This window comes from Sinocyclocheilus anshuiensis, unplaced genomic scaffold, assembly GCF_001515605.1.
Source record: "Sinocyclocheilus anshuiensis isolate Anshui unplaced genomic scaffold, SAMN03320099.WGS_v1.1 scaffold1207, whole genome shotgun sequence".
NCBI classification, from domain to species: Eukaryota; Metazoa; Chordata; class Actinopteri; order Cypriniformes; family Cyprinidae; genus Sinocyclocheilus; species Sinocyclocheilus anshuiensis.
Window position 1 is genome coordinate 118,610 of NW_015539914.1, and position 14,902 is coordinate 133,511.

The 14,902-nt window shown below is 36.0% G+C and overlaps 1 protein-coding gene across 4 annotated transcripts; it reads left to right on the plus strand.

Annotated features, from left to right (window-relative positions):
- Positions 1-550: 550 nt before the first annotated feature.
- LOC107686383 (calphotin-like) lies at positions 551-11,736 on the plus strand. 4 transcript variants are annotated; one of them, XM_016483348.1, is made up of 12 exons: positions 551-808; positions 2,915-3,256; positions 6,188-6,235; positions 6,597-6,632; positions 8,549-8,842; positions 9,136-9,174; positions 10,095-10,175; positions 10,283-10,372; positions 10,483-10,590; positions 11,139-11,183; positions 11,280-11,370; positions 11,527-11,736. In XM_016483348.1, exons 1-11 carry the CDS (start codon positions 764-766, stop codon positions 11,358-11,360), a joined length of 1,209 nt encoding a protein of 402 aa, XP_016338834.1. In that variant the 5' UTR covers positions 551-763; the 3' UTR covers positions 11,361-11,370; positions 11,527-11,736. The 4 variants fall into 4 exon arrangements, with proteins under 4 accessions (XP_016338834.1, XP_016338837.1, XP_016338835.1 ...); XM_016483351.1 differs by lacking the exon at positions 10,095-10,175 and having other exon boundaries at positions 10,283-10,290; positions 10,345-10,372; XM_016483349.1 differs by lacking the exon at positions 11,139-11,183.
- The last annotated feature ends 3,166 nt before the right edge of the window (positions 11,737-14,902 follow it).

A 14,902-nucleotide genomic window follows, 5' to 3' on the forward strand; every position in this document is an offset into this window, starting at 1 on the left:
CTGTAAAAAAGCTTGCTTTCTCTGCAAGGGGAATTTGTGTGTGTGCGTGTGTGTGTTTAGTTGTCACTGAGAGAAATAGAGCAGGAATGTATGTATCTCAGACTGGGAATTTGTGTAGGCTACATCGTATGTGTGTGTATGTAGATAATCTAGAACTTAAATCACTAACTTGTAGCCTATATAGTATGCATACATTTGTATGTATAGGTCTAATTAAAAATGAATTGGTCAGCTTTTTCATTTGTTACACACATTCACACATAGTGTTGAATATTCGCAATTGTTACTGTTATCTAAATGTGGTCGACATTCGTTTTACTTTTTACAAGGCCAAGTCCAACTAAAACACCACTTGTACAGTGCAAGACACCTATTTTTAACGAGTTACCTAAATAGACTTTCCTACAATATGTTTTCAAACAATTTTCACTCTGAAATCGCGTGTGTAGCTTTAAAAAGTGACGTTTTGCCGTCGGACCGGAGTTATAATAATGTTATGCAACTTTGCAAAGAGCTGTGGGGTCTGCCCACTTCATGTCACGATGATGAAGACTGATGCTGAGATGTGTGGACTGCGTTTCTAACCCCCTTCCCCCATAAGCAGACAGAGAGATGAAACAAATCTACGCGCCTTTAAATAGAACCATGTTGTCATTCTGACTGCTGTTATCTGACTGCCAGAGCGGAGACGGACCCGCTCGTCATCCATTGCAGAAGAAATACACTTTTTATTCTTTCATTCCACACACTCTTCACAGTAAACATGCCTAGCAACAGAAAGAAGAACAAGCGCCGAATGAGAAAAGTGGTGAGTACATTTACTTTCCTACTTTTTATTATTTTTTATTCAGATTCATTGTCCTGCAAACAATTCAGATTTAATTTTTAGCGTCCAAACTGTTTTAATATCTGATTAATTTTTTGTAGTTTTTTCTGTCGGTTTTGCATGGACTTTATATGATGTTTTTTTTTTTTTTAATAAACTGCATAATTCATTTTTAGCGATCCTTTCTCCAATAATGTTATTTAATTCTGTTTATTTATTATAAATAACATTTAGTGAACTGTCGTCATAGGTTTATAATTTTCTGTTCTCTGGTCATTGGTCCATTATTTCCATATGAAGAATTAATTGATCTTTTCTGAGGTTGTTACTTGCAGTGTCATATGTAGTACAAGGGGTGTGTCCCATAAGAACCAGTACAGAGATGCAACCGAATTGCACATCCTACCTTGTATCTCTAGAAACATTTGAATTAAGAAATAAATAATATATAATAATAAATAACAATAATTGTGTAAATATTGCAAATCTTTTCATTGTAAAACCTTTTTTAAAAAGTGTTGCTTGGATTGTGCATATGAAATGCCCATTTAAAATAACATACTTCTGACTTCTGACCTATCACTGTTTAGCATTGTGCCTGATAACAATAAATACCAGAATCATAATAATAATAATTACTGTCTGTTTTTGTGTATTCCATGGCTGTGTTTCACCTCTAAAGTTTGATTGGTTTGCTTTGCGGCCTTTTTTCTTTGTTCTGTCAGTGCAATAAACCAAATCTTGCCTTTTGACCCCACCTCCAAACTCATATGGACTTTTGTTGATTTTGGCACGTCCTTTGGGTCAGTCTAATTCCAAATATGGTTCAGGGCATATTCCTACAGAGGCAGTTGGTTCAGAGTTTACATCCACTGGGTTTGTTTATAACTGACCCATTATAAACCCATTGATTTTTGGAAAGTGATGTAGTTTACATTTTGTCAGTGCAAAGAAATGTTGCACTATATTGACCATGCCTCACAAGACATTTTTTTCTTCTCTGACCAGTGACATAATGAAAAACACACAGTTTGTGCAAATGAACACTGGACTCTTTGTTTGAATTTTACAGCAGCTTGTAAAATTGTATGTCATTAAAATCTCAACCTTTTCATTCTGCTTAGCTAAACATGTAGCTGATTAATGCTCACTTGTTGTCCTAAAACCTTGGCATGCAGTCATATCAACATAACTGCCTTTCACACAAGTACAGCAATAGAGGGGTATCTTTTATCTCTCTGGCTGTTAAGCTGGTCCTAAACAGGGCACATTTCACCGTCTCTAATCATCCTGGTAAAATAGGAAATAGTGAGTACTGGGGGTTGAGTTCATTCCAACACCATGTTTGTTGCTAACCACCCTTCAAAACAGAAGAAACTTTTCTTTTTTTTTAACTCAGCTGCCAGATCCAGTCAACTCATATTTTTCAGCTGTAGGCCCATCCACAATCTTCCAAACTACTTTCTCCTGTTTTTATAGAATGAACAGCCTTGAAGCAAAATGTGCTTCTTCTTTTTTTCCCTATCCACCTCCTCTGTTCCCCCAAACGGCAGGCCGTTTATTCTGTTATGCTGGCCTGTTTCATGGACTTGGGACCATGTTTTGCCTGATTTGGCTTTGTCTGTGCTGATGCTGTCTTCACACATGGTTGCATAATTTGGCCTTAATTGTGCTGGACACTGTACATCCCATACATGCACAATGAGAGCTTACATTCTTTTGAGGCCTATATGTAAACCTCACTGGCCAGCTCTTGCTTTTGGATAATGAAGCTGTGAGTGTGATTATAATGCGATTATGGTTCCATTATGACGTGATTAGCATTTTTGTCCATTCTGTTTAGCCCCATCCAGAGCTCCAAGAGGGTCTGACTCTTCCAACTCACTTGACTAAGAATGTTTGAATCAATTGGATTCAGCCATTTTTAGCCATTAGACAGCTAACTTTTGTTCACTTATGTAAGCTTTTAGTGAAGTTGTTTAACCCTGTCTAACAATATTATGAGGTCAACTGAACTAAAGATAAGAAATAAATTGGTTCAGATTTCAAAACTCAACTATTTCTCATTCTTTCGTTTGAATTGAGCAGCAGGCCCAGAGAAAGGCTTTGGAGGAGAGGTTTGTCTCCTCTGGAAAGGGAACCCCAGGAGTGTGTGCTGTCCCTGCCCCAGTTCCTGCACAAGTTCCAGTTTCTAAAATCTCAGAGTGTCCCATTGCGGTTCCAATTCCCCTGGCAGTGATTGCTCCCATTGACGTTCCTGCTGAAGTAACTCCTGCAGAACCAGTCATGGTACAAGCCCCAGTCACAGATGCCATCAAAGACGAAGTGGTGAAAGCTGCAGAGGACCTAAGACAAACCCCAGTGGAACCCTCTGCAAAAGAGCTAGTTTTGACTGAGGATGGTGACAGCATTGCCATTCCAGTATTAGAGGTAATGTGCTATCGAACCCTCCTGTTAATAATTATCAAGTGCACACCAAAAATTGTAGGAAGTAATTATCAATTATTACATTGGACTCGAGGAGTCATGCAGATGTTACTGTTGTGACCAATATAAAAGTATTTGCCTGGCAGTAATGGCTTTTTGCAGCCATCATGGAAGATAGAGGTGTGATCATGAATGCAATGTAGGAGGGCAATATTTTAGTGAGCGAACATTGTGTACAGCATGCCTGGAGCCATGGCAAATTTTTCCGAACTGCAGGGGTTTTTTTTGGTTTTTTTTGGAAAATAAGATTATTAGCTTTTCTGAATGCTGCTCCCTTTTTAGGAACAGTATTTCATACTTGTCGTTGAACACGAGTTGGCTCTGCAGGATTTTATCTGGTGGAATGTGTTGAATATATGAGAGTAGTTATTCTTGTATTTGTCCTTAGGCCTGGTTTCACACATACTCTGTCTTTAGTAAGTCTGCTGGTCGTGAGCAGGGCTGCCAAAAAAGGGGTGGGCAACTGGACTGTTTGTCCCGGGCGCAAGCTTGAGGGGGCTTGGATTGTAAAGCGATTACAATTTCGACTGAGGGGGACAAGGGAACGCAATTTCAACCAATGCAGCCCTGGAAAAATGATTGCGCCGAAGCCGGTGATGATTTTTTTTTTGTACCAGGCCCTATAGTTGCTTACTGAGCATAAAGGTGCAGTCACATTTACTGTTGTTTGGCAAATTTTTTAGGGCGAAAACACGTAATTTGAATAGGAAACATCACATTTGGGAATTTCACACGTATTACAAGTAACGCAAGTTACGTAATCAGATTATTTTTTTCAAGTAACTGTTAAAGTAACACATTACTTTTAAATTTACAAGAAAAGAGTTATTTTTTCAAATAATTAACACGTTACTTTGTTTTTCCATTTATTCACTGACACCTCTCCTGTCCCCATGTTGAGAGAAATTAGTTACACAATTAGTTACTTTTTGTGGAGTAAAGCAATATTGGAATGCATTACTCTTAAAAGTAACTTTCCCTAACACTGATTGTGCCTATATGCAAGCGGACGTTCCCCCTAAATGATCCCAAAATATGAAGTCACTGCTACTCTCTCCTCAAGCTCCTGCACCTCACCCTCCCTCCTGTTTTTTGAAGAGCAGCCAAGCTTTTAAAGCCCACCCTTCTTTTCCTGTGAGCACTGCTTCAGCCTCTCCTCTCTTTTCACAGACATCACAAGTGCTTGGGTTGGACATCCACACACACTGAGAGTGGCACAGGGCAGGGCAAGAGAGAGAGGCACATATCCTTATAGTGAGTGTCACGTTAAGGGCTTTTTTTTTTTTTAGTTTACTGGAGTGTCAGGTCTGTGACAGCATGGAGGAACTTATATGTGTATGTGCAGATAGGTGGGTGGAGACGAGAAATGTGCTTGGGTGGGGTGCATGGCCTAGTCATGCATGCTAATGAGGGGGTGTGGCACCTTTAATCATTTATTGTTAAATCTGAATGTAGAGAGTTACTACTAAAGAAATTAGAACTGTAAAAGCAATTGTTTTCTAACTTAATAATAGCCATTGTTTTGTTTAAGATGGTAAAACTTTATTTTTGAAGAAAGAGAATATGAAGCAGATATCTGACTGTAGGCTCATTCATAACCACATGCAATCGCTCAGCTCTGAGGAGGCGTGGTGGCCAACAGAATCTCCTTTGTCTTTAACAACAATCTTTATGACAACAGTTGTGTGTAAGTCTTTGTGTAGTTTATACAATACATGTAGTTAAATGTCATTCTGAGCATCAATGATGTGAGCATACATTAAACATTAAATGGGGATCCAAATAAACAAATACATTAAACAGTAATACTTTACCATGGTTATTATAGTTTTGAATGTTGTTTTTATTTCTGTTTTTTTTTTTTAATCCAATTTAGTTTTGTTTAGTTTTTACTTTGTCGTTAGTTTTAGGATTTTCTAGTTTTAGTTTTTAACATTTTAGCGCTGCTAGAGTTAATGTGCTATTTGAAAATGTTTGATGGCGTAAAACTTTCTCAGCGCTGTCTTTTGGCGTTTTCATGCTTGATGAAGGTGAATTGTAAAACTAAACATTTGTGGCAATGTGGCAATGGCATTAAAAGATTTGCATTATTGCATTCATTTTCATCCATTTTTGCTTATAGTTGTACTTTTATAGGTAAAATTGTAGTCTCATTACAACCTTAAAAGAAAAGAGAAACTTAATTTCCGTATGCTGATAGGTATGGAAGCCCATTTCCACAAACTTTTTATGTCATAATTATTACTTGCTATGTCATAATTGTGATTATGATACCAAAGCATGACTTTTTTCTTATATGGAAGAAATGGGCTTCCACAAATACAGTACATGCATTGGAGAGTTGGAACAGTGGAAGATCTCAGAACAGTCTGTCATACTGTTTTGTTGTTGTTGTTGTTTTCCCAAAGAGTTCAATTAGCCATGGAACATTTTGTTCTGCTCCCACAGGGGGCGTTTGGAGCACTTGTGAGCAAGTGCAAGTGTTCAGTACTCAATGCAGAGACTGGCATAGTAATGTAAAACACATCAATATATTAAATCATACTCAGTATTTCAGCAACATGCATATGTTGTACTCGTATTACACTTTGCTCTGCAATGAACATGCATTATTAACATTTAGCATTTTATTTTATCCCCGTTTCTCACCATTTGGTAGAGTTAGTTTTGTCTAAAACTCATAACTTTTGGTTAGAGATTCTTGTTGTTGTTTCATAATGTATAAATTAAAGTGTTGTGAAGTGTTATGATTGTCAGTATTATAATATACTGTAGTTTAAGAGACTTTATGACAGACAGTTGTGTAACACAATGAATCTTTAGTGTGATGTGGACATTGAGCTTTAAAATTTTGTGCCTTACTGTTCTTTTTAGGTCATATCATCTATAGATGAGCCAGTGTCCAACCCTGCAGAATCTGAGGTATGGTAACATGCCATATCCCATCAGCCCTTGACATTTCACCAATGTTTATCTACTAAACACCCTTGCCTTTGGCCATTCACACTAATGAGCTGGTAAAGGTGTTTTTCCTAATTACCAGGCCTCTGGCGCCACACCTTACCTTTCAGGGTGCACTAACATGCTTTTCTCATAACTTTGCTTTATGAGGTGTAAAGAAAACATATTAACCCATACTAACAAGGACTCTAGCTTTACACAAATATACAGCATGCCTATAGAATATACATAAATAAGACTTTGTAATGAGTATGTAAAAGACTTTATCAATGGAATTTGTTCATTCTTTAATCATGATCTTTTTAAAATATGCTATTCACAGGTCCAGTTTGAGGACACTACACCTGTAGCCACAGAGGTAGGTTTATATACATATGTATAGATGGATAATTATTTTATCTTAATAAATTAATATCACTTTTTTTATATACTTAATTATTTTTGGTTTCATACTATTTGTTTTACCACCACAAAACAAAATGAAAATGTTCTTTTAAATCCTTTAAAATAATTGAATCAATAAAAACTCTTCAAAGATTGTAATGCAAAATCATTTTTTGTTGTGTTGAACGTTTGAGGTCAGTAAGATTAAAAAAATAAATAAATTATACTTTTATTCATTAGGGGCTCATTAAATTGATCAAAAGTGGCAGTAAGACTTTCAGATTGTTACAAAAATAAAAATAAAATAAATAAATAAATAAATAATTCAAATAAAAAGTTTCTTGAGCACCAAATCAGCATATGATTTCTGAAGAATCACAGGAATAAATACCATGTTTAAATATCTTGTAATAGAAAAGTTATTTAAAATTTTTTAAATTGTAAAAATATTTCACAATATTTCTGTTTTACTGTATTTTTAAATAAATGCAGTTTTCTTAAAGCTGTAGTCCGTAACTTTTTTTGGTAAAAAATGATCCGAAATCAATATTTGAGCAAGTACATAACCAGCCAGTGTTCAAAACTATCGTCTTACTTTAGCCCGATTCACAACGGTTATCTTATAATAATGTTATCTAATTTGAGTGGTACGGGTAGGTTTTCGTGGGAAATTTGAGCATGCCGCTGCGTCATTACGTCATGTCTGTAAACATAAAGAAGTTGTCTAGAAGCTAGGCTATCGCATTTGAGGACCCTGCAGGTGGCGGATCGTTTATAGCCTTTTCTCACAGCAGCCAGAATAATTAAATTTATCATTTTGATGGCGGATTGTAATCCATAAAGGATTATGTGTTTATGAAACATGTGAATTAAATTAAATTATATTCCAGTTATAAATGTGCTTCTGATTACAGATAGCCTGGGATTACACAAGATTTGTATTTTAAAGACAACCAGTTCAAAGGAAGCATAATTTGCTTTTTGGGTTAAAAAAATGTCTTAATATGAAATTCGAAGAGTATGACAATTAGATTACACTGTGTAGAAATTTAAATCTACACGCTAATACACACTATACTCATAGTCACCAATGCTGATGTTATTAACATTAATCATTTGAGAATAAAGTATAACAATAATAATAATTTGAATGGTTTGATGTGATATGAGCTAACCGATCTTTAGATTTAATCACCATTGGTTGATTTAGGCTATGGTAATGCTTTTTTTCCTCAGTTGGTCAGAACAAACGTGGCAGACTTGTTACTTACTTGTTCAGATGTAAATATACGGTGAAAATTCTTAGTTGGGTCATATTCCAAGACGTAGGCTAGAATCTGTGATTGCGAAGTACAGTAAATATCCACACCGGTGCGGTGACTGACAGCCACACATACTCTTCAGAACATTAGATTCATCCGCACTGGAGCCGTGCCGACTCACAACCCACGCAAGCTAGATAATTCCGCACACAGCTGCAATTCCAGGTTTTCAAACAGAGATAGCGACAAAGAGGCAAAACTTACGGACTGCAGCTTTAAATAAATGCAGTCTTGGTGATCATTACAGATCTTTTAAAAACATCAAAAAAATCTTAATGTCCCCAGACTTTTGAATGGTAGCATAGAACATTGATGTATTAAATATGATATATATTTTGAATCATATTCTTATCATAATTTGTCTAATGTTTCAGTAGACAGTTCAATTTCAAAAGACTATCTTTTTCTAAATATTATATCATATGTCAGGCTTTACAGGGTTAACATGCAACTCACTATAATTCCATTTATTGTAAACATCTGAAGTCCAGAATCTGTAAACGTGAGCATTTTGCTTTTGTGTACATTGTTTTGCATGTTTTCTAGTCTTTATGATGTTCTGGTGCAGATGCATGTTGTAGCTCAGCCTGTCGAGACGGTTGACACCGAGTGCGAAGGTGAAGGTGAGCTTCCTGCTGAGGATCCTGTGGTAGATGTACCAGTGCCAGAGGAGATGGTGACTACAGCTGAAACTGTTGCTGCAGTTGAAACGGTGACAGAAAAAGTAGTAATTGAAGTTGAGCCTGTTGCTGACGCCGCAGTGGAAGTTGTCGGGGTCGTGGGAGAGCCTGACGTTGAAGCCGAAGCCATAACTGTTGAAAATGAGCCTGCTGAAGTACACAAAGTTGCAGAAGTCACGGAGGTGCCTGACACAATACATCTTCATGGCACATTGCAATGGACTCTTTGCATGAATGTATTTGCATGCACAACAGGTGACTTTGTCTTGTCCATTCTGTGCACTTGTTTGGATAATTGGGCATGACATGAGCCTCACTCTACCCATACTTTTTACATTCCCTTGGACACTTTGTTCCATGTTTTTGAGGCACACTATACTAACTAGTGCTAGCATATATATATATATATATATATATACACACACACACACACACACAGACACATATTTTAAACAAGTTCCTTCCTTTCTTACAGGATGTACATGCAGAGACTGAACCAGAAGAGTTTCCAGTGGTAAATTCTTTAGATTTTTTTCCCCCAGTCTGCATTTTTTGGGATAGTTCACCCAAAAAATATTAAAAATGCTATTATCGTTTTCCCTCTCATGTCTTTCCAAACCTGTATGACTTTCTTTCTTCTCTGGAACATAAACACAGATGTATCTTAGTGTCTATACAATGAAAGTCAAGTTGTTTTGGACCCCTTGACCGACAGACAGATGTCAAGGACCTGATATATGAGTTCTTTTAATATGCTGTATGTGTTGCAATCTCTCGTCTCAAAAACAGTACACACGACAAAACTGAAAGCAGTGAAAAAAACAGCAGTTAAGAAAGCATATGATCATAACAATGTGGATATGTTTGCACGTTTAATTATATAGCATATATATATTTACTTACTTGATTTTACTTATATATTCTCTTATATATTTTTATATGTAACGCAGAAGGTGTTTACCAGCTAGAGGGAACCTTTCCAGAAATTTTGCTTTGGCAAGCTGTTTCGAACTCCCAAAACAAATTCTAAACAAACTTTGTTTTGGTTTGATTTTGTCCAGTTTGTTTTTCCATTACGCCTGAAGAATATCGGGCCTTCAGTGTTCTTGTATATTATGAAAGTCAAAGGGGCACAGTGTTGTTTTGTACCCTACTGATTTTTACTGTAAAGACAAAATAAAACCAGCTGAAACATTCTTCAAAATATCTTAAGAATGTAAGTCAGAGCTGTATGTCTTTATAGCTGTATGACTGTGAAACACAAACGCAGATCCGTCTCAGTGTTTTTGTCTATCCAATGAAAGTCAAATGGCCTCATAGTTGTTTTGGACCCCTTCGACTATCACTGTTTTGAGGGGGGAAAAAGAGCTCACTTGAATAAGATTTACAATGCATGCCAAGGGGCATAGACATAACATGCATTCCTTTTATTAGGAAGCTGCAGTACCTACAGAAGCTTTAGTGGAACCAGAGCCTGAGCAGCAGCAGCAGTCAGTCCTACTGGAGGAACCCACGGTAAGTCCTTTCATGGGATAATTTCAAGCATTTTTGTTTAGAATCCTTTTAGATTGAAGTTTCATTTTTAACATGGTTTCTTGCCCTCGGGTTTTCACATACTCAAGCCTTCGGTTGAGTCTACGAGTGACCCCATCACTGAAGAATTTGTTGTGACTGAGAAAGTAGCTGCTGACACAACTGCTGCAGAGGAACAGGTGAGCAGTTGAAGTCAGTGAGCAGACACACCTACAATGTGCATATCAGGCATTAAATCCTGTTAGCTTCTTGGATGAGTCTAAATAGAATATATGGCACTTTCCCATAGATTCCTGAAACAGCAACAGATGCCTCCGAGGTTCAATCAGAGACACTGTCAGAAACAATTCCTGCTCCTGAGCCACTGCCTGTGCCTGTAGCAAAGGAGATTATACAAGTGAGCTTTTAAAATGTTTAACTCAACTGCTGCATTCTGTGCATGCTGTGTGTGGTATCTGTAAATAATGGGATATATATATATATATATATATATATATATATATATACATACACACACACACACACACACATATACACAAAAGTTAAAGACACCTTTAATGATCACCAAGGCTGCATTTAAATGATTTAAAAACATATAGAAATAGAAGAAATAGGCTATTGTGAAACATTATTGCAATTTAAAACTGTCTCTATCTGAATATATTTTAAAATATAATTTATTCCTGTGATGGCAAAGCTGAATTTTCAGCAGCCATTACTCCAGTCTTCAATGTCATATGATCCTTCAGAAATCATTCTAATATGCTGATTTGGTGCTCAAGAAACATTTCTTATTATTTTCCATTAAAAACGATTGTGCTGCTTGATAATTTTGGGGAAACCATGATTTTTCAGGATTCTTAGATGAATAGAAAATTCAAGTGTCTTTTTGCTGGTTTGTTTTTATTTCAACAGTGAAGTTATACATATTTATATACATTTCAGGCTCAAGATGAATTAATGGCGCAAATAGAAACTGAAACTATAAAGGTATTTTTCCCTCTGTATTTTATTTATTTTTATCTTTTCGATGTATGAAATAAAAATATTATTTGTTTTATTTAATGTTGTTTCTCATTTTTATAGGACTTGGCAGTGGCTGGTGGCCTAACTGTGGATGCCATAAATGGATGTCTGGGAGCTACCGAAGTTGCAATTGAAGGTTAAAGTGCCTATGGTAAGAATGTGGAGTTCTTAAAGAGATAGTTCACCTAAAAATTTAAATTCTGTCATCATTTACTTACCCTCAGGTTGTTCCAAACCTGTATGAATTGCTTCTTTCTGCTGAACACAAAAGAAGAACATTAAAATATCTGTTTTCTGTGTTTTACAGTTTCATATGATATAAAGAGATGGCTGAAATATGAAACATTGCAAAGTGCCTTATGTGCTGATTCTCACCGAAACAATGACAGGGATGTGTGCTTGTTCTTCGCTAGTGGAGTTTTTCTGAATTTACCTCAGTTTCCATATGCATGTACGGTAGATTTGATGGCGTTTAACATTGCATATGTAGTAAAGTAAAATGGAGGGATGTTGCAAATGTATATGTTTTTACTTGGACCATTTTGTAATGTGGAATGAATACTTGTTGTATTTGATAAAATGATTTGGAGTGGAGTGCTTTGGAGCACAATTTCATACTATACCATCACCACATCTTCTGTTCCCCCCTCAACCATCCACATGGGCCTTTTTCTAAATGATAAATAAAGGGAGTTTGAGGATAATTAGTCTTTAGGAATTAGTCTTTCCTATGCATTTTGTTTGGATGAAAATAGTATAGACTAAACAACTTTATGCCCTAAGACTGACAGATTAAACACTGGATGTCACCTATTGAATTTGTATGGGATGTGAAATCTTGACTTGTAAAATGGAGCCAAATAAGTTATTAGGATAGATGACAGCAAATGACCCTTGAGTTTATAGGGATGCACTTTAGTTTATCTATCAGGGGCAATACATTTTAAAGACACATTATTCATTAAGGTAAATAAATAGAAACACAGGGAATATCTTGCCCCCGTCAACATGCCCCAACTGCTTTCTGAATTGACTATCAATTGTTCTATATGTTGTACAATTAGTGCTGTCAAAATTAGCGCGTTAACAAATGCGATTATTTTTTTCAGTTTAATGCGTTAAAAATATTTAACGCAATTAACGTAGGGGCGGAGCTAAGGTTGGCCACCCCACTCACAACTGCTGCTTCTGTTTGTACAATTAGTGCTGTCAAAATTAGCGCGTTAACAAATGTGATTTTTTTTTTTCAGTTTAATGCGTTAAAAATATTTAACGCAATTAACGTAGGGGCGGAGCTAAGGTTGGCCACCCCACTCACAACTGCTGCTTCTGTCTCTCCTTTTTCTTGACAAGAATTGTGTTTATTTAGACGTGGAATGTCTTTACAATCTACCAAACGGGAGACTTTCAGACCCGCACTCCAACTTCGCCTCAGCGCCAGGCGCTAGTCAGACGAGCGCGGAAAAGATACAGGTGACCAGACGAGAGAGCTTCAGTAGAACAACAGTGAACTCGCAGTCAGATGAGATGTTGTCAGGCCAAATAAATAGTATGCCAAATAAAAACGAAAACTTGTGGTATTAATACGCAGAAATGGGTTGTGGCGTGTATATGCTATGCGATGGGTAGGATTAGGTTTGTGGGGTAGATGCGTATCATATGTATGCGAAAACTGCATATCATATGCACGCCAACAAATTTCGTATCATATGGACGTCAAACACATGCGTAGCATATACACGCCAAAGTCCATTTTTGCGTATCAATACCACGAATTTTCGTTTTTGAGACCGGGCTCCTCGCTGTAGGCTATACAATTTCATATTAAAGCGCAAATGAAACTACGAGCATGCAATGTCGTAGTTATGTCGTCAGTTAAGTCATGAAGTTACCAAAAAGTTGATTAAAGCTGCCTCAAAACTGTGTATGCATGAAGGCCTATTTGTTATGAGTCACATTTAAGAACATGTCTCTGAAATGCAGTGGGTTTTCCAAACTGTCCTGGAGCAGCCCAGCACTGTCACCATCATCTAACACACCCGATTCAATTCGTCAGCTCATTAATACTTTAAGACCTGAAGTGGGTCAGAAAAGATTAAGAGCTGCGAGAAAATACGATGCGTGTCAGATCGGCATTATGTTCTGCTGCGTCAGCTCTAAAAGCAGCCAAAATAACCTAATAACCCAGCTGCTGTGATGTCTGTTCATCAAAAACAAAAGAAAAAAAAGGTAATCAGTAACTTTTGTAGCTTTAAGGATTCATCTATATTTCATTTAGAATTTAGTGTTTGATAACTTTATTCAATTTCTACATATAATAACCTAATAACCCAGCTGCTGTGATGTCTGTTCATCAAAAAACAAAAGAAAAAAAAGGTAATCAATAACTTTTGTAGCTTTAAGGATTCATCTATATTTCATTTAGAATTTAGTGTTTGATAACTTTATTCAATTTCTACATATTTCCTACTTTCTGAAGGGCACAGGTAAATATGACATTTATTATATTGGGTTTATGTGAAGATTGTTTTAAGTTAACTTAAATTAGAAGTTTTTTTTAAGTATAATAAATGTTAAAATTGATAGCGCTCAATTAGTGCTCTGGTGGCAGTGTTTTAACTTTTAAAACATTTTCATTTTTTAAAACATTAAAAACATCTGAAACATTTATCTTTCCTTCTGATTGTCATCAAACCCTAACAAAGTAACTCAATTAACCTAACAAAAGAGTGCTCAGTTTCCTCTTACAGTACAGTACAGTACAGTACAGTACAGTACAGAGGCTTCACCTGACAAAAAATGTCTGCAGTCAGATCTCCCCTCTTAATAAATAAAATATCACAAGCTGAGACCAAATCAAAGTAAGACCAGTTTTAAGCCATTTTCATCCAGATACTTTTAATACTCGTTAAGTTTAGTCAAACAACCTATCAATTACAATATAAAGAATAGTGGAGGAATGTGGTGACTCCGTTAAAGATGTGTTCTTATAATTGCTTCACCAATCAACAAGGTAAGTTTCATCCCATTGTGTGATAAGATAAACATATTACAGATATTTTCCATGTGTTTATATGGATAATGCATTTTTCCATACGTTTATGGAAAATATTTTACTGTGATAACAGCATTGTGTAAGCATTGTATTACAGTATATAATGACGCTGGGGTACAATTAGATATAGCTTAATATGTGTATCCACAGGCATCAGTGTCTTAATTGTTTACTTCAGAAGAATCAATTTACATTGTTCCATTTAGTCAGAGCAAATAATTTAATAAATTATACATTTTTGCTCAAATGCCATAGCAGGTCAGAATTTGTGTTGTTAAGTTATTTTGAAGGCAGTGAACTGATTTTAATATTGCCCAATCATTAAATTATTATTTAATGATTACTCTCTAGAGCAACATATTTCATTACACATGATAAAAACAGGAACAATTTTGAGCTCAATATGTGCTATAAAAATAACTCTTTAAAAAACAGAGAGATAAAAAAAGAGGCATTATGAGATTTGATTAATCAGAAATTGAGGTGGGAAAAGTTTTCAACTAGATTTGTTTTTCATTTTGATGAAAGCATTAAAGAAACTAAAATGAAAGTTAGAAAAGTTTTAAAACTAAATATAGTCTGAGGGTCAAATGAGGAGAGAGAAAGTAATAATCAATATACTGTAAAT

Excerpts from the sequence above, each read along its gene's own strand:
- LOC107686383 (XM_016483348.1), top strand. The coding sequence starts at position 764 with ATGCCTAGCAACAGAAAGAAGAACAAGCGCCGAATGAGAAAAGTG. Across the intron at positions 10,176-10,282 it reads TCCTACTGGAGGAACCCACG|CCTTCGGTTGAGTCTACGAG; the intron begins GTAAGTCCTTTC and ends CACATACTCAAG. Across the intron at positions 10,373-10,482 it reads CAACTGCTGCAGAGGAACAG|ATTCCTGAAACAGCAACAGA; the intron begins GTGAGCAGTTGA and ends ACTTTCCCATAG.